Raw genomic sequence first — 20,934 nt, 5'->3', positions numbered from 1 at the left:
ACCTGTAACGGCCAACCTAACCTCCCTGTCACCATCTATTTCAACTCCCTGCCCAAAGCCTCCCTCTGACACGTTTGTCCTTGGCCTCCTGCAAAGGCACAGTGACTCAAAACACACACACCTTACCTTCTGCCTGGGCACCCTACAGCCCGGAGGTCTCAATATTGAGTTCTTTAATTTCAAAAATCTACCCACCCATCCCCGGTACACTTTCCAGCCCCACCTCTTACCTTCCATTTCACCTTCTGACCCTCCCTCTCAGTCACCAACTGCATCCATCCCTCCCATCGACCAACCAGGTTGTATCTACTACCAGTGCCCACCTAACCTGACTATTCCGCTACCACCCTTGCCCCAAGCTCTTTATCTGCATTTCCCCCTAGCCCCACATCCAGAGCTGAAGAAAGGAAGGTAGTACCCAAAAAGCTGGCTTCTCCTTTCCTCCAGATGCTGCCTGGCTTGCTGCGTTCTTCCAGCCTCCTGTTTGTCTACCTTAGATTCCAGCATCTGCAGTTTTTTTTGTCTCTATTAATTCTAACCATTCTGGTTGAGATTTCCTCAAAAATTCTAATAAATTAATTTCCCTTTCATGAAGCCAAGCTAATTCTGCTTGATTACATAATGATTTTCCAAATGTTCTGCTATGACTTCCTTAATAATTAATTCCAATATATTTCCAACAATAGATGTTAGTCTAATCAGCCTATTGTTACCTACGTCCCTCCCTTTTTGGATAGGCATTTTACATTAGCAGTTTTCCAACCCTCTGGAACTTCTCCAGAATCCAAGGACCTTTGGAAAATGGCAATCAATGCATCCACTGTCTCTGTGGTTACCTCTTTTAGAACCCTAAGATGCAAGCCATCAGGGCCAGGGGACTTAGCTGCCCTTAGCCACATTAGTTTGTCTAATACTAATGCTAGTTGGCAGTGGATTAGGGCCCCTCCGCTCTGTCCTTTATTTCTTTTTTTCTCCTTCCATGCTTTTTTTTCCTCTTTCTACTTACCTCCCAACCTCAGACACATTGGTGCTGGTGAGTTGAACCTGTGCAGACTCAGAGAACCCTCAGCCTTGAGGTGAAGCCCAGTGCGGACTTAAGGGACTCCCAGCCTCAAGGTAAATCATGGGTGGGATCTGGAGGGACGTCAGCTTCAAAGTGAAAATCAGTGCAGACTCATCTGGTCCATCTGCTTTGAATTTTTTCCCTTTCTGTAAGGTTGAACTTTTAACTTTATTTCTTTATTTTTCTAATTTACAACCTAAAATTTTGTACCTAGGCATCTTTGTACTTAACATGGTGCTGGAAACAGCAACTTTGTATACTTTTTACTGTACTCATGTGTACATTTGACAATAAAATCTAATTCTAATTCTAGTGATGGTGATGACACTTAAATCTTCCTCTGTATTCTTTACTATTAGTGGGATGTTCGAAGTACTTACTACTGTAAAATGTCTGACAGACCTCCCTCTCCAGACCTACTGCCACACCAGCCCCTGTCTCACTGTCAGGTCCCACCCCACTTTCCTGCCACCTCCTACCTCTACCATTGACACCTACCCCCATCTGGAGCTGACAGCCCTCCCCTCACCATCAGGACTGACACCAACCATTCCTTGCTCTGGACCCGACACCTCTCCCCATCCCCATCCCCAACCCATCCCCACACCATCCGCTGCTCTGGACCAGATAGTGCCCACCACCACCCTCCCCACCCCTCATCCCCTCTGGGCCTAACAGTTCCCTTCCACCTCGTCCTAACCTAAACACTTTATTACCAGTCCATCTTGCCACTTTGGGCCCCAGCACAAATGCTACCTGGTACACAGCCCTGACCCCACCTGGTACTTTACCCACTTGGCATCCTGCTTACCCAGCACATTACTTCTTACCCCATCTGGCAACCTATCCTCCTAGCACACTAAGCTCAAACTCACCTTGTGTGCTTACCCTTTCACAACATTGGCCAAAGGGGCAATAATGCAGGACAATTACATGGCAGAGTACGGGGAGCTAGTGCGGTAAAAATGTAGGCTGGGTGGTTTGAGCGAGCCATCACAATGTCAGCACAGCTCCACATTTCTGAAGGAATCCTGATCAGAATCTCCGGTCAGAAATGGGGAGCTCCTTTTTTTTTAGAAAAAGGAGTGGAGTGTCAATCTGTGTGAGACTGCCACTCCTTGGAAAAATACAGGAAATATTTTTTCCAGGATTTTTGTTAATCACCTGACAAAGTTATAGTGGAACATGAAGGATTCCTTGTTAAGATTCTACCCCATGCCTTGTGTTTGCATGTAGCCAGCAGTGGTGGTTTGGTGGAGTATGGGGGTAAAATTTGAAGGGTATTGTTCTGCCCTATTCTCAAATTGATATGATCAGCTCTCAGAGCCGTATTTTCTTCTCCTTCCAATCAATTGTTGGTGCTGATGGCCTTCCATCTCAAAGTGAAGGAAGTGATTTTACTTGTGGGCCACTAATAAGCTGACTAAAGGGGCTGAGCGCTGTCAGAGTTGACAGTTGCTGCACACAGTCTCGCTGTCAAACATTGGCTATGACATTGTCTCTTTTTGACGTGGGCTTGACTCTTTTGCATTTTTGCTTTAATTTAAAACATTATTCGTGAAAATCGGTTGAAGAAACCACTTACACTGCATGAAAAAGTGATAAGGGCTGGATCTAAAGATGAATGTTAAGATGCAAAAATGTACTCATACTTTACATATTAAAATATACCAAGTAGGGAATGAAATTGTAATGAAGACGTCAGGCTAAAATGTTCTGGAGCCCAATCCTGTCTTAATAGTGCATCCTATTGTGTTTCTGCATTCTTCATTTTCAGCGCCTTATGTCAAGTCGACAAGGCAGTGATCTTGAAGCCCGCTGTCATTTTTGCAATAAGAGTATTTGGAACAGTCTCGCAGAGATGATCAAACAGGCACATATGCCCTCATTATATTGCTGGGAGGAAAAAATGGGTACATATTCATTTTTATATCACTGAGGATTGTACATTGACACTTCACCTCAGATCCACTCTGGAGAAATCACAACTATATTCTGCCTTTTCATCACCAGTGACCCATGAGTACTGGCTCTGCCACTATCCTCGCAGTTAGTGGGAGGATCATTGAGCAATTGCTTGTGTCTTTGTAGAAGACAGTTCTGCCAGCAATGAGGCAAAACTTTTGTGTAATCAGCCACAATAGGCTGAATGCTGTGACCGTATGGCCGAAAGGCATCTCCACTGTCAAGCTCAGATCCCTCTATTCTCAAACGGTCTGTGTTCTAACAGTAGACAATAAATAAAAGCTACAAAGATGCTCTGAGGCTCTCCTTGAAGCATTGCCATTAATGACTGGAAGGAACCTGCTACTCATTGCTCCAAATGGCAACAACATATCCAGCATGCTTTGAGTGTAAGGCCTATAACGATGAGGGAGAGCAGCGACCCAGAAGGGAAGGAAGCAGATCTTGCTATCCTGATCTTGTGGGATGTACTGCCCCATTTTATCAAAGACCTACGGATAAAAATTACACAACCCTGAGCTAACATCAACCTTGAATCAAGGACAGTTGACAATATCCAATGCTCCTTGAAACATTCAAGGGCAATTGGTTCTATCTTTTCCAAATGGCCACCAGAAATCAGATAAGTCCCCTGCCTCCTGGCTGTTCCATGTATTGCTCTGCAATAGGGAACAATGTGAGTTCACAACTGTTGCAAGCTGTTTATGGTAACTGCTGTGGTCATTCTCACCGCTACTGGTGTACCAGTCTGTGAAATGGTTCGGTAAGTCTGTCAAGCTTGCTGTTTGTAGCACCCAGCTCACTTTCTCTACTTGGCAAAACTAAGATCCTGTAATGGAACAGTTTTATTCATATTAGACCAACATTTAAGTAAAAAGATTAACTCGAGTCTCAAAAACACAAGCATGTCTACTATGGTTAAACTGGTACCCTGTTTGTATACCCCTCGTTCTCACGTACCACCCCACCAACCTCCGGATACAACGCATCATCCTCCGACACTTCCGCCATCTACAATCCGACCCCACCACCCAAGACATTTTTCCATCCCCACCCCTGTCTGCTTTCCGGAGAGACCACTCTCTCCGTGACTCCCTTGTTCGCTCCACACTGCCCTCCAACCCCACCACACCCGGCACCTTCCCCTGCAACCGCAGGAAATGCTACACTTGCCCCCACACCTCCCTCACCCCTATCCCAGGCCCCAAGATGACATTCAACATTAAGCAGACGTTCACCTGCACATCTGCCAATGGGATATACTGCATCCATTGTACCCGGTGTGGCTTCCTCTACATTGGGGAAACCAAGCGGAGGCTCGGGGACCGCTTTGCAGAACACCTCCGCTCGGTTCGCAATAAACAACTGCACCTCCCAGTCGCAAACCATTTCCACTCCCCCTCCCATTCTTTAGAAGACATGTCCATCATGGGCCTCCTGCAGTGCCACAATGATGCCACCCGAAGGTTGCAGGAACAGCAACTCATATTCCGCTTGGGAACCCTGCAGCCCAATGGTATCAATGTGGACTTCACCAGCTTCAAAATCTCCCCTTCCCCCACCGCATCCCAAAACCAGCCCAGTTCGTTCCCTCCCCCCATGGCATCATACAACCAGCCCAGCTCTTCCCCTCCCCCCACTGCATCCCAATACCAGCCCAGCCTGTCTCTGCCTCCCTAACCTGTTCTTCCTCTCAACTATCCCTTCCTCCCACCTAAAGTCGCACCTCCATTTCCTACCTACTAACCTCATCCCACCTCCTTGACCTGTCCATCTTCCCTGGACTGACCTATCCCCTCCCTACCTCCCCACCTATACTCTCCTCTCCACCTATCTTCTTTTCTTTCCATCTTTCAGTCTGCCCTCCCTTCTCTCCCTATTTATTCCAGAACCCTCATCCCATCCCCCTCTCTGATGATGGGTCTAGGCCCGAAACGTCAGCTTTTGTGCTCCTGAGATGCTGCTTGGCCTGATGTGTTCATCCAGCTTCACTCTTTATTATCTTGGATTCATCAGCATCTGCAGTTCCCATTAACCCTGTATTGAAATCATTTTGGCATATTAAATACATAAACAGCTGCACTTACATTCTTTTTATTTTGAAATCTTTACTAAATCTTTCTCTTGCCATCAATCTCCATACCCTTGACAAAATAAAACATGTTTTTATTCTCACCATACAGCAGACCGTGAGACCAAGGATTCTTAATCTTATGCAAGAGAAGTTTACCCACAGGGATTAAAAGGACAATGCAAGTATTGTCCTATACCGCTAAATTTAACTCTTGGCACAATATATAGTTTTATTCTTTTGTTTAAAAATTCCAACTAAGATCTCATTAATATGAACACTAATCAAACCAACTCCTGGAAGTGACTGAGAAAAAAATAGTTACACTTTAAGCAATGCGCAAAGAGGCAGAATTATAGAAATCAGTGGAACATTTCTGTGGTGGTTTTATGTGGATATACCTTATCGTCTACTTGAAAGTGTGGAACAACGGTCCAGGGATTTTGCACATAAAAATATCCTTCAGAATGAGTGTCCCAGGAGGCACTGCCACTTGTTTGCAGTACAGAAAACCAGACTACTTTTAGGGTATGGAATTTGAAGAGGCTGGGGTCACAGAGGAAAGAAAAGAGAGCAACTAACACATTTACTTATTGACCCAAACAAAAACTGAAACTGCTAGAGAAACTCAGCAGGTCTGGCAGCACCTGCGAAGAGAAAGTAGAGTTAACATCGAGTGACTCAAAACTGAAGAAAGGTCACCGATCAGGCATGTTAACCTTGCTTCCTTTCCATGGATACTGCCAGACCTGCTGAGTTTCTCCAGCAATTTCTGTCTTTGTTTCAGATTTCCAGCACCTGCAGTTCTTTGATCTTTTTTAAAACTTACTGATGTGCACTGGGCTACTAACTCCCCATTTCGGTTGCCATTATGGTGAAGAGTGACACTGGAGGACATATATTATTCCACTGGAGGGCATGATATCAAGCTGCAACACTTAGATCATTTTGCCACCATGATGCTTTGGGTCATTATATTGCCCAGTGCCTATGAAGATGCAATACCAATGGACTGAAAATCACATGCTGTAATTGTAGCTTAGTTACATAATTAAAAATTTTACACTTTCACCGACCTATGCTTGTGGACATCTGCAGGATGTAAATTACAGGCTTGTAAGGCTATATTGCAGTGGAGTCAGATTGCACTAATTATCCCTACGCACAAGTGACTGTAAAGTAGGCTTTTACCAAAACATGAGCAGCCTGATCAGACCCCAGCGCGCAGATTAATAATGTCAAGGTCTCACATGGAAAACATACATTTCATTCCTGAGATTTCTTCACAGATCAGTACTTCCATGTCAGGCATTTGACAACCTTAACCCAGCAGGCATGTAAGCTTTAGTAAGATTATGAAGAGCGTGGTAAATGTGGATGATTATATTTTAACTTCACCTGATTGGTACACCTGAGATCTCTCATGGACTGAAATGCTTTTTTAAAAGGAAGGGAAAATAGAACTGAAATGGTAGCAGTGGTTACCTGACCTCAGATTAAGGCAACTTTGAGACCTAAGTGGAATAAACAAAACTACGTACATTAAAATTACTATTTTAAAAGAAAATCAAAGCCAACCAGTTGAATATCTCCTGTTTACTTCACATTGTGTGATGATTGCTTGTATTAGAAAATGAAAGGTTCAATTAGAAAGACAATGGAGATAAACTCTAGAAACTGAACTGACCTATATTTCAATAGCCACTTTTGAGCAGAAGAGGAAAGAGAAGAAAACAAAAATATGTGACAATAAGAGCTGAAACTCACTTACCCTGCCTGTTTCTCTTATCATTTCAAAATTGGATCCAACAAGAAAGCAAATTTCACAGGGAGGCAATAGCCTAGTGGTATTGTCACTGGACTGTTAATCCAGAGACCCAGGTAACATTCTGGGTTTGAACCCTGCTGCAGCAGATGGTGGAATTTGAATTCAATTAAAACAAATCTGGAATTAAGAATCTAATGATGACGATGAACCCACTGTTGATTGTTGTAAAAACCCATCTGGTTCACTAATGTCCTTAAGGGAAGGAAACTGCCATCCTTACCCGATCTGGCCTACATGTGACTCCAGACCTACAGCAAGGTGGTTGACTCTGAACTGCCCTCTGGGCAATTAGGGCAGGTGTTGCCAAGCCAGAAATGCCCTCGTTCTGTTAATGAGTAAAAAAAAAATTGGGAAAACAACCATTTCCCAAAAACACAAAGATATTTATAGATTCTGTGACTGGTGCAGATACAAATAGCAATTAACCATAGTCTGGCCTCAGGGTTAAAATTTAACATTCAAATATTTGAAGAATTTATAAACTGTGTATCCTTATTTCTGTCCCACTTTGTAAAAAATCTATTACCTGTGTTTGTACCAGTTTGTTTAATGTCAGATTTTTGTTATTTTTGCACACTTAGTAGATAATAAAATTCCTCTTTCTTTCACCTTTGTAATTAGCTCCTTCATTTTCTTGCAAACTACATTTTAGTTTAAAGTATGATAGCTGCATACAAAAAATAAATGGGAAATAGAGAGTTTGAAAGGAAGGGAGGAAGGGTCACCGGAACCAAAATGTTAACTGTTTTTTCGTTCACAGATACTGCCAGACATGCTGAGCTTTTCCAGCAACTTTGTTTTTGTTCTAGAAAAGGGAGGGAGCTGGTTTGCCTTCTTCGCCTGGTCATAACAAGGAGAAAGGGGTGAGGAAGGGCTCAACAACATCGACACAACCAGTGACCAGAGGCTCACGGGGTTGAATCTGTGGATGGGCAAACAGTGTCGAAACAGTAGAACCAGGGTCGTTAGCGCAGTTGAGTACTTTAAAGGGTGTATGGTCAGCTGCTGGCAAATGAAAGATAGTGCCAGAGGTATCTCAGCATGTGGAGGGAATCTGTCACCTACATCTAGCACCTTCAGCAGGCAGATCTGCAGCTTGCCTCTTGAAAGGCAGTCAATGCCTGTGGCACTACAGTTCAAAGTAACATTGAATTTTCTGGCCACCAGCTTCTTTCAAAGGCCAACTGGAGATACATGTGGTATCTCCCTAACAGAAGCCCACAAATGCACTTGTGCATACACATCATGCACTTCTGACATGACAGGGAGAAGTTGCAGTCTGTCCAGTTCAGCCAAGGTGTCTGAGCTCTCTGATTTGCAGCCATTGCCGAATTCCCAGAAGTACAGGAGATCCATTGACACATGTTGCCTACAGAGCTCTCCCAGCTGTACATGATGTGTATGTGAGCATTCAAGGCTGTCATCATTCCTCAGGTCGTATAACCAAGTTATAAATGCTCAGAAGATTTAACAGATTTCTATGCAGTCTAGGGATGTAGGCATCACTGGCTGGCCAGCATTTATTACCCGTCCCTAGTTGCCCTTGAAAAGGCAGTGGTGAGCTGTCTTCTTGAACTGCTGCAGTTCTTTGCTGTAGGTTGACCCACAATCCTGTTAGTGGTGGAATTGGAACCTAGTGACAGGAAAAGAACAGCAATATATTTCCTAGTCAGGATAGTAATCGGCTCCGACGGGAACTTACAAGCGGTGGTGTTCCCATATATCTGTTGCCCTTGTCCTTCTCGATGGAAATGGTCATGGATTTGATGCTGTCTGAAGATCTTTGCTGACTTCCTAAAATGCATCTTGTAGATAGTACATCCTGCTGATACTGAGCATCGGTGGTGGAGGGAGTGAATGTTTGTAGATCAGGCAGGCTGCTTTGTCCTGGATGGTGCCAAGTTTCTTGATTGTTGCTGGGGCTGCATTCATCCAGGCAAGTGGGGCATATTCCATCATACTCCTGACCTGTGCTGTGTGTCTTTAGAAGGTGGATAGTCTTTGGGAATTCAGGGGGTGAGTTACTCACAGTCATATTCCTAGTCTCTGACCTGTTCTTGTAGCCACTGCATTTATATAGTCCAGTATAGTTTCTGGTCAATGGTAACCCAGAGGATATTACTAGTGGGGGATTCAATCATAGTAATGCCATTGAATGTCAAGGGTGATGGTTAAATTGGGGTTTTTTGGAGATGATCATTGCCTGGCATTTCTGTAGCATAAATGTTCCTTGTCACTTGCAAAAAACTAGATTTTTTTTACCAGATCTTATTGCATTTGGATTTGGACTGTATCTGAGGAATTGTAAATACCGTTGAACATAGTGCAATCATCGGTGAACATCCCCACTTCTGACCTAATGTTGGAGGGAACATCATTGTTGAAGCAGCTGGAAATGGTTGAGCCTAGGACACTACCCTGAGGAACTCCTGCTGAATGCCCTGGAGCTGAGGTGACTGACCTGCAACAACCATGACCATCTTCCTATGTGCCAATTGTGACTCTAGCCAATGGAGAGTTTGCCCCTCATTGACTCTACTTTTGCCAGAGTCTCTTGATGCTGCACTCATTCAAATGTGGCCTTAATGTTAAGTCAGTGAACTCTCAGCTACTGAGAGCTGTTGATGTTCAAATTTCTTTTCTGTGTTAAGTATGAACCCTGACAGACGTGTGAGAGACAGTGTCATCATACTGCCAGCAGTGTTACATTACTAGCTGCAATGAAATGACAAATATTGACCACATGAGGGACGGAGATCGCCAGCACCATTATTGTGTGTGAGAAAGTCCTGCACGGTGACAAGTTTGCAGGAGTTCTAATTCACACTCATAGGAACATGAAGCATTGTGTGGAGGAGTAGTACATAGCCTGATCCAGCATAACCAATCATGCATCCTCTTGTAGCTCTGGATCTAGATTTGCTGAACTGTCCATGGACATTAGCAAGATGACCTATTGTTGCCAGATCCAGGGAAATGCACTACGCTTCTCTCTTGGAGATAGTAAGAACCGCAGATGATGTAGTCAGTGATAACACAGTGTGGAGCTGGAGGAACACATCAGGTCAGGCAGCAACAGAGGAGCAGGAAAGCTGACGTTTTGGATCGGGACCCTTCATCTTTTTTTTCCTGAAGAAGGGTCCCAACCCAAAATGTCAGCTTTCCTGCTCCTCTGATGCTGCCTGGCCTGCCATGTTCCTCCAGCTCCACACTGTCATCTCGCTTCTCTCTTGGGCAGCTTTCAGGAAGGGAGGCATCACTGACCTGTGTTGCTGTGTTGCTGTGTTACCCGCTCTCACCAGTGTGTGGGGGTGATGAGCCGGGGTTGCTTGATGCTCCTGGGTTGGAAAGAGTGAAATGTTGTCCAAGTGTCTTGTAAATGTTGCCCCTGGATGTTGGAGCCTGGAATGTCCTGGTGGTTCTTGGAGCTTCCTGCCTGCCATCCCGTTTCATTTGCCATTCCACCCTCACACAATTATACAATGAGCTAAGAACATTACCGCATAAGGAAGCCTGACCTGAGCCTGTGGGGAAATACCTCCTGCTTTTAGGCCTGCCTTCATACACCTGTTTCAAAAGTAGATTCTGCTCAATATGTCTGCAACCAGAATATTTCTTCCCAGCTGATAAAAATAACTAAATCTCTTATTCAAGCTCTTTTTTAAGAAAAGCAAGCAGTGGCTACCTTGCTTTCTCACCAAAGCTGCCGTATGTCTGGAAGAAACATAACATGAAAAAAAAGTAGACACTATTCAAAAATTCTGAAGCATTAATACAAATCAATACATTTACTCATTGTGTATTTCTCAATTTATACCCCCTCATTCTTAGTAAGGTGACTCTTCTCTCCTGCTATTTCCAGGGATCATACCTCTTTCTGTCCTTGACTACTTTGTTAATTACAGTGATAATGGGAACTGCAGATGCTGGAGAATCCAAGATAATAAAATGTGAGGCTGGATGAACACAGCAGGCCCAGCAGCATCTCAGGAGCACAAAAGCTGACATTTCAGGCCTAGACCCTTCATCAGAGAGGGAGATGGGGTGAGGGTTCTGGAATAAAGAGGGAGAGAGGGGGAGGCGGACCAAAGATGGATAGAGAAGAAGATAGGTGGAGAGGAGAGGATAGGTGGGGAGGTAGGGAGGGGATAGGTCAGTCCAGGGAAGACGGACAGGTCAAGGAGGTGGGATGAGGATAGTAGGTAGGAGATGGAGGCATGGCTTGGGGTGGGAGGGGTGAGAGGAAGAACAGGTTAGGGAGGCAGAGACAGGTTGGACTGGTTTTGGGATGCAGTGGGTGGAGGGGAAGAGCTAGGCTGGTTGTGTGGTGCAGTGGGGGGAGGGGACGAACTGGGCTGGTTACACTTGCCCCCACACCTCCTCCCTCACCCCTATCCCAGGCCCCAAGATGACTTTCCATATTAAGCAGAGGTTCACCCGCACATCTGCCAATGTGGTATACTGCATCCATTGTACCTGGTGTGGCTTCCTCTACAATGGGGAAACCAAGCAGAGGCTTGGGAACCGCTTTGCAGAACACCTCCGCTCGGTTCGGAATAAACAACTGCACCTCCCAGTCGCAAACCATTTCAACTCCCCCTCCCATTCTTTAGATGACATGTCCATCATGGGCCTCCTGCAGCGCCACAAGGTTGCAGGAACAGCAACTCATATTCCGCTTGGGAACCCCACAGCCCAATGGTATCAATGTGGACTTCACCAGCTTCAAAATCTCCCCTTCCCCCACCGCATCCCAAAACCAGCCCAGTTCGTCCCCTCCCCCCACTGCACCATGCAACCAGCCCAGCTCTTCCCCTCCACCCACTGCATCCCAAAACCAGTCCAACGTGTCTCTGCCTCCCTAACCTGTTCTTCCTCTCACCCATCCCTTCCTCCCACCCCAAGCCGCACCTCCATCTCCTACCTACTATCCTCATCCCACCTCCTTGACCTGTCTGTCTTCCCTGGACTGACCTATCCCCTCCCTACCTCCCCACCTATACTCTCCTCTCCACCTATCTTCTTTTCTCTCCGTCTTCGGTCCGCCTCCCCCTCTCTCCCTGTTTATTCCAGAACCCTCACCCCGGGCCCCTCTCTGATGAAGGGTCTAGGCCCGAAACATCAGCTTTTGTGCTCCTGAGATGCTGCTGGGCCTGCTGTGTTCATCCAGCCTCACATTTTAGTATCTTGTTAATTACAGTGCACTTTTTGCTCTCCTTGGATGTGTGATTTTACTATTCCTGTGGTTCAGACCTCTTGACCTGTGTAATCTTTTAGCCTCCTGCATAAGTGTATTCCTATTGCTGCACACCACTATTCCAACATCCGGAATTTCCACCTGTCTCTGCTCCCAGTGAGCAATGTCCTGAATCAACTGGAATCATTTTACCTACTGAACAACCAAGTGTATAATCTGAAGTATTAACGAGTTTAACACATCAGGAGCAAGCTTTCTTAGACAGTTCACATTTTGAAATCGTGTTTTGTTTACAAAGTAGGCCGGTTGCAACATCTAGAAAATGGCATTGTGATATGAAAAGTTAGTGTGTCAACCCTCTTGACTCATTTCTTCACATTTTTATCTCTCTTTGTCTGGTCAAAGTTGGGTTATTTCACTTTACATTATTAGCCAGTGGATATTCTAATCAAATAAACATTGAAAGATCACAAGCATTAGCATTTTAATTTTCTAATATAGTTCCTTTTTCCCCCAAATTGTGTTACAGATTTAAAAAAAACCAAATCTATAAGCGAACTTTGGCTTATCAACAACTGACAAACATGCATTAAAAAATCATTCCTTTACAGCAAGAAACTGCGCTAATGCATTTCTGGCATTGAATGGATCTGAAAGACAAAAAGAAAATATGTGTGCGAATGGATCAACATAGCAACCTGTTAGAGTCACAAGTCCAAATTTTACTTTGCTCATGGGCTTTGTGCTGTTCACATAATCATGGCATAAATAAAAATGCTTCAATTTTCAACTTGACTGCTCATTCTGCTGCCATCCCCCTCTAACGTAATGTTTAGGAAGACTAGTGAAAGCTAAAATGCCTGATCATTCAAATAAAAATGTTTGCTTGTCAGTGAAAGTCTGGGCACCAGGGACTTTTAATACAGAAAAAGTCTCCAGTGATGGAACGTCCCCCCTGTTACTATGAAGATGGGGAAACCCAGGAAATTGAAAATTACTTGGCGCAAGACTGGTGATTCTGAAAATGTTTTACATATTCTAATTAAAGTACTTCAGTTTCCCCAATACTTCTACTTGCTAATACCATTGTAAGACTTGGGAATTTTTAATTTAAAGCTGTATTATGAAAGAAATGACTGGTGGTTATATTATCTGGCATTTGCTTAAAATGTTTGGAGTTCTGCTAATTTAACAGTTTCTTTTTGAAAACGAATAAGCTTTTAATATAAATAGCAGGCGCTGTCTCATCACACTGTTCTGAGAGTTCAGAAAAGTTATCAACAAGGAGGAAAACGCGGATCTCTGCCTTGTACTGACAGTAGTCTGTTATCTATAGCGAAAATAGATCAGTTTTGAAATATCGGATTCTCACTGCCCCCAGTATGAGGATGATGAATTGCCTGCTTCCACTCCCTTATTTGGAAATTGATGGAGTTAAAACAAATTCCTTAATGACTTTTGACAAACAGACATTTGGGAAAATTGTTCAGATATACAAAGCTTCCACGAATGCCTTCTTATGTACCATCCCCACAGTTACACCTCTATAAGGAATATGATAACAGCCCCAACCCCATTTTGATTGTTTCAAGGTCTCTCTCGTTGTGTTTTAATGGACCGCATTATTTTGGAATGTTATATAAAAGGGCCCAATGTTAAATGATCTTGTAGCCTAGTATAAAACCTACGACAGTGGGATTGTTGATGATTTAACCAATGAGAAAGAAGGACCTGATAGATGTTATTCTCTTCACTCACCAGTAACTGTAGACATGTACAATGCTGGCCACAATGAACAAAATACACAAAAAGAATCCAGCCTTGTAATAACTATCAGTATGTACAGAGCTCAACAGAACGTACTTAGACCAAACCTTGTAGAGTGCTGATTATTTTTCTTGCTTTGTGTCATCTTTGTATATAATGTAAAAACGTTACAGAAAGTGAGCTAAACTTCCATCAACTAAAACCAATATACAGAGCAAAAGTATTGCAGATGCTGGTAACCTGAAATAAAATATGAAAGTACTGAAGAATCTCAGCTCGTCTGTGGACACAGGAATAGTGAGTATTTCAAGCCCAATATGCCTTGTTGGAACTTTGGTGTTCTGAAGAAAAATCATCTTGAGTCTGTTTCTCTTGAGGTTCTCCGGCACTGTGTGTTTCCGGAGCCAATATGTGCCTCATTCTCTGACAGCCTTCAGTCTGTTTGTCTCTCACAATCTCATCCTAATGTGGATCTGAATTTTTCTGATAATCTGAGTCAATATATGCCTTATTCCCTGGTTTACTAGTCATCATGTACCTGACCCCTCGTGGTCTAGAGTGATGTTGATTTGGTAACCTAGAGCAGTCATTTGCCCGATTCCCGGATGATCTTGTTTCAGAATATCTTAAATTCCAAATAATGTACAGCGAGGATATATTATTCTGACAACTAGGAGTTGACATGATTCTGGCTTTATGAAAGTCTAAAGGCAGTATCTGTACAAGCCCATGATATACACGTTTGATTCCTGAAATCTAGAGGAGGTGGTATAATGGCTTATTTCAGTGTATTTTTATATCCTTACTGGTTTAAATGTAGCCATGTTTTGAAAAATATGAATATTGGTTTAGAAAACCATATCCTATACACCACATCAGCTGAACTAATACTCATTTAGCTGACAGTCACTGTCCTCAGCCAACAGGGAAGGTGATGGCCTAGTAGTAATATCACTGGACTGTCAAATCCAGAGACCCAGATAATGTAATGGGGACCCAGTTTGAATCCCACCATGGCAGATAGTGGAATTTGAATTGAACAAATATCTGGAATTAAGAGCCAAATGTCGATATTGTCGATTGCTAGGAAAAACCCATCTGGTTCACTAATGTCCTATAGGGGAGGAAACTACCTTCCTTACCTGGTCTGGTCTACATGTGACTCCAGACACACAGCAATGTGGTTGACTCTTAACTGCCCTCTGGGCAATTAGGGAAGGACAGTAAATGCTGCCCAGTCAGCAACACCCTCATCTCATGAATGAACAGTAAAATACAACTAGCATCATTGCAACTAAGCTCATTGGATTCTGGTTAATACTTGTTGGTCTGAGGGTGCTGAGACAAATTATGGGGTTACTGCCCCATGTCTGAAATGAATTAGCTCTGTACAGATGGATGACCAGATACGTGATCCTCCCACTCCATGCAAGTCTGCATAGTCCACCTACTGGAACTAAAGGAGATAGAAACGTGAGGAATAGCGAGTTTTCAGAAGATTTGTAGCTCAGGTTGAGGTTCTGGATGTGAGTTTGCTCGCTGAGCTGGGAGGTTAGTTTTCAGACGTTTCATCACCATTCTAGGTAACATCATCAGTGAGCCTCCGACGAAGCGCTGGTGTTATGTCCCGCTTTCTATTTATCTGTTTAGGTTTCCTTGGGTTGGTGATGTCATTTCGTGACATCACCAACGCAGGAAATGACATCACCAACCCAAGGAAACCTAACCAGATAAATAGAAAGCGGGACATAACACCAGCGCTTCGTCGGAGGCTCACTGATGATGTTACCTAGAATGGTGACGATACGTCTGAAAACTAACCTTCCAGCTCAGCGAGCAAACTCACATTCACGTGAGGAATAATTGAGGAAGCTAATAAAACTGCAAACACGTGAAACGTAAAAATGTATAACACAAGACATTTTCAGTTTAACCATACATCTGCATTCTTTCATGGAGCTCTCCTCTAAGTGGAGAGTTGTAGATAATCCTTGGCCATAAGAAAACACTGGAACATTTCCGTCTGAAAAAGCACTGATGAACAGAAATGTATGATGAACAGTGAGAATGAATTAATATCAATTTAAATGTGACTATACTTAACCAAAAATACTTGGCAGAAACAATTCTCTGCACAGTGATTTTCTCAAATCTCTTTTTGTTCTCTTTTATTTCTGCTTCATTGTTATAGGGAGGATTTAGACGGATATGCCTAAATGCTGGCAAATGGAGTTAGATTTATTTGGGATGTCTGGTCAACTTGGATGAGTTGGATTGAAAGGTCTGTTTCCATGCTGTATACCTGTATGACATGATCTACCAAACTATTCTGAAACTCAAAACGTATATTGCGGTTACCAAGTGAAGTTTTGGATACAAATGCACCACCACGTTCAAAGCATTCTGCACTGTATCCGTAGCTCTACTTAATATTCATTAACAGCAGTGTGTACTATCTCCAAGATGCACTTCAGAAATTTGCCAAGGATTTTTAGACAGCTCCTTCTAAACCCACAACCACTTCCATCTAGAAGGACAAGGACAGCAGATACATGGGAGGACCACCACCTGAAAGTTCCCCTCCAAGCCACTCACCATCCTGACCTGAAAATGTGTTGCAATTCCTTCAGTGTCCTGGGTCAAAACCCTGGAATTCTCTCCCTAAGGGCATTGTGGGTCTACCTTCTGCCCATGGGCTGCAGTGGTTCAAGAAGTCAGCTCATGACCACCTTCTCAAGGGCAACGGGGATAGGCAATAAATGCTGGGCCAGCCAGTGATGCTCACATTCCATGAGTGAATGCAAAAGAAGTCGTCCCAAGAGTGTTAATGCTGTTTCACAAATCAGGCACAAACCTACTCTTAGTGTTTGATAGCATCATTTTCTACAAACTTTTTTAATACTCAGTGATTTTGTGGTGTAAGCACTTAGTAACATATGGCAAGGTCCTTCCAGGCAGAATTCTGATGCTTTTAATAAAGTACCAGGTAGAGATTTAAATCAGATAGTATGCTATGTTCTCTGTCACATGTGGAGTAAAGTCAAGGGTGCCATTAAAGACATGTTGTCCAGCATTGACAGTCTCATTTCCTGACCTAGAAATCTAATAATCCTCAGCTTATCTCATGATCCATGGGTTGGTCAGTGGAGAGATACTAGCATTGAATTTTACAATGGAAATTTGACTTTTTGTTAATTTTGCTTAACCATTCTAATATTTAATAATTAAAATTATTTCACATAACTTCAGCTGTTCTTTCCATTTTTGGGTTCATTCTCTCACAGATAATTTCTGGAGGACAGATAGGTGACCTGTTCCAAGGTTTGTCATTACTGTTTAGACAATTTGAACAGCTTTCAATCAATAAGCATTAATGGGTCAATGAGCCATATGGCAGGAGATCATTTAAAAGTTCAAAGCCTGTGTTAAGTGAGTACTAAAAGCTACTAGCAAGAGTCTTGACAGAGGTGTAGTTGTAAAAACAAATTGCTGATGTGTCATGTAGCTACAGATTCAGCTACAGAAATTAGAAATTTCAAATTTCTAAACAGAGAGATGATTTTGCTCTGTTATTACCTTGTGGTGTTGTAGTTTTCAATAGAATCACTTGACAAAATAAGGTTTCAGATGTAAAGTGATGAGCTTGTATAAGATTCCATCATCTTCTTATTTTGAACAGGCAATATTGCTTCATTATCAACTATGATGTAAATCTAATACATAGTTTACTTTTTAAAATGCGATTGTTGCAAAGGTTTTTGAAGAATGTGTAAAATAATGAATTTCACTCAATTAACAGTGACTACTGTCAACCAAAATCAAGTTCTTTATCTTGGATAAACATGAAAACAGATTGAATTCCATAATAAATCTGGAATTAAGAGTCTAATGAAGACTATGAAACCATCACTGATTGTTGAAAAAAACCGATCTGGTAAGCAGTATAAAGAAGGTTAAGTTACGTTTTCATTAGAAATTAACGTAATGATAAATTAAACTCTGCTCCACAAAGAGTTATGCTAGAAAATGCAATTCTATTGAGAAATGCAGAAATATTGCTTTCAGAACCCTAGGCATTCTGAACATAATGTTCCACAAACAGAAGAATTTTTCTAATGGCTTGGCAAGGTCCATAGGCAACGCTGCTTCCAGTGTCCGTGGAATTAATAAATTTTGAAGACAGTAGCGCACAAGAAGCAGTGACACACAGAGAAACTCAATTTGGAGCACCAGCCAAATGCAGCAGCATTGAAATCCTGACAATCATCTATCAGACATAAAGCACCACAGCGAGCCCAAAAGCAGTTTGAAGTCTTGTGCATTCAGTGTCGGCAAATTCTTCTGTTTCCCATAGCAACTGTTAATTGAAAAACTGTGACGTGGTTTGAGACGAAAGAAAAGGAAAGCCCCACTGCATTCTTAGCTAATGAAGCAACCAGGACTATTCAAAGCCATCTTCAAATAATTCACTACTCTCCACCCTTACAGGATAAATATATTTCTTTTGCACAAAAATATGTGCATTAAGTAGCTGTAGAGACCACCAGCGTTTAAGTTCAGAGGCACCAAATTTGGCTGTAGTTTGTGCCTATGTTGGCAACCATATCCACATGTTCACTGTAAAGTATATTTTCAAAAGATAGGTATATTCAAACTTGTGAATTACAGAAAAATAGATATTTGAAATGCTGTTGAACTCAACAAAGCTGAACAAATTTCATCAACTGACTTAGGCCATGATCAGCCATTTACTGATTCCAAGACAGAGCTCAAATTAGGAGATTTATATACGTCACTGGCCTTGATCTGGGTAGAACCAGTACAGGATACAAGGCATGAACAAATAGAGCTGGATAAAAGCACAGGCTGAGGTCACAAGAAACGGTTCTAATGGTGACATTCATCTGGCAGTACCATCTGGCCCACTCACTGTCAGAATCGTCAACAGCTAACCTTTTGGACAGAAGATTATATTCTTTTAAATGTCATCTGCGGTTTCTGAAACGTTTTCACAATAGCTATAACTTAAAGCCTATAACTAATTGATTTTCAATATCATCCACATGCAGCCAAGATTAACATTTATGCTTCTATTGCATGTATTTATTAACTTCTTTCAAAATGCTAAGAAGATGAATAATATAAAAATGATTGAATCATGACAGAAAATAAATTTAAACATCCACATAACTCCAGAATTACACTGAAGAAATCATTCTAATGGGCTAATGAAAAATATAGTTTAGAGAAGGAGAAATTTGAATCAGAATATAACCTGGATAAACATCTAGTGTGATACACATTCCCAACATCACTTTCCTAGTTGCCTTCCCTATCATTGATCATTTTACTTAAAGTAATGCAAGGAAAGTTTCAGGCTTATGCCCAATGACATTTCTGAAGCTTTTTATGTTAGTTTTGCTCGTAACTCCTTTTTCATGTTTATCTTACAGTCAGAGCCACGTACCCAATGTGACTTCTCTAACTATTTATTTAGATTTAAAATATTAAACCTAGACATTAATCTTCCTGATGAATTTGTATTCTACCATAAACAAGATACTTTTATAGCAGTCTGTCTGAACATCTCAATTGAAACATGCACCAGTGTGAACTGATCCTTAATCTCAATATTGAAGGAAATCATGAAGTGTGTGAGTATAGGTGCAGGGAATTTCCTACTATCATGCATTTTAAAATATAACCGAACAATTTGCAATCCATCCATAAAGCGCAGTGTATTATTATAATGTAATTATCAAACACTGCTAACTGGTGTAACTATGGTTACTGCAAGAAAATGCCAGTCAACTGCTTTTGTTTCACAGGTTCAGACGTTAAGCAACATAAATCCACTTAAAACTAAATGTAAGTTAGTGGCAAACAGGACATCGACCTTACTTGAAAATGAATAAATCAGGTAAAATGCAAAGTTGATTTTCAATGATGAAATGTAGTTTTTAAGTATTAAGTATCACTCCACACAGACAGGCACTGCACAAAGGATTCAGCTCACATGATAATAAAATACGAATAGCTCTCCAGCAATCCAGCTTAGTGCTTTGGAAATAAAGACCATGTTGATTGAGTTAAGCCAGTCTATTCCTGGCAGTTTCAATAGGCAGTTACTCTGTCAAACTAAACTTTAGATCATGGTGTTAGTGAAGAAAGTTTAGTACAAAAGACTGACAGCTAACCTACCCCAAATGAAGAGGAACAGCAGAATCAGCTCAGCAGAGAGCTGAAACTGGGAAGAAGTTCTCTCTACTTCCATGGTTACTGAAGCATGCAGCCTAGAGATTCTGTGTAAAACTATTTGTAGCAGCTCCCACAGTCATCTGCCTCTGCAGCATGTCCTTCGAAAACTGCCTACGAACTGATGAGAAGAACATCACAGGCACTCCATGCTCTGTCACTTCTGTGAACACCAATGATGCTGTGGCCCTGTCCAGTTCTACAAGCTTTATTCAACTCGTTACAGCATGTTGTAATACATGGTCTGGAGTTTTGAACTAGACTGGGCGTGGATTAACTCTGCCTTGATCAATGATTCCCCAACAACTAAACTTCTAAGTATTCTTGTATCCTTTAGCAACAAGAAATCTTCATAGCACATGGTTTCTGAATGCCTCTGGTCTGTGAATCTTTAGAGAATTAATTAATTTAACAGCTTGCCCATTAGCTAATGGTGTGAAGATTATCTATTATACAGAAATATTTCATATAATTTCAAAAGTGTAGTCTTCAAATGATATCTTACAGAAAGTTACTACCTTGAAGGTAGGATGGCATTACCTAATCCTTTATTATACTGATTGTCATAATAGTCAATAGTTTGGTATAATATTGTTGGATAGTGAATCAAATTTTATCCGAGGTTTAAGATTACAAACATCACAAGCTCCTTTTTATTATCTGTGAAGGATTTTAATGAAACTGAGCAGCTCTTTATTTTGAATTGATTTTCTTAAATAGTTCACTGTGTATTAATACTTTAGAAAGTCAGTCCATGTCGTAATCGCACAGTACTTTTGGGAGTCTTT

The 20,934-nt window shown here is 42.0% G+C and overlaps 1 protein-coding gene across 1 annotated transcript in view; it reads right to left on the bottom strand.

Annotated features, from left to right (window-relative positions):
- The window catches only part of LOC125465260 (protein crumbs homolog 1-like), a 175,965-nt gene extending 155,593 nt beyond the window's left edge, over positions 1 to 20,372 (bottom strand). Inside the window, exon 1 of the mRNA XM_059638411.1 lies at positions 20,093 to 20,372. Within this exon, the coding sequence (XP_059494394.1) occupies positions 20,093 to 20,165 (73 nt within the window). The 5' untranslated portion in view covers positions 20,166 to 20,372. The remainder of the gene's footprint in view (positions 1 to 20,092) is intronic.
- Positions 20,373 to 20,934: the final 562 nt, after the last annotated feature.

This window comes from Stegostoma tigrinum, chromosome 29 (assembly GCF_030684315.1).
Source record: "Stegostoma tigrinum isolate sSteTig4 chromosome 29, sSteTig4.hap1, whole genome shotgun sequence".
NCBI lineage: Eukaryota > Metazoa > Chordata > Chondrichthyes > Orectolobiformes > Stegostomatidae > Stegostoma > Stegostoma tigrinum.
Note: the sequence above shows the minus strand (reverse complement) of the source record. Positions and strands in the feature narration are given on the sequence as shown.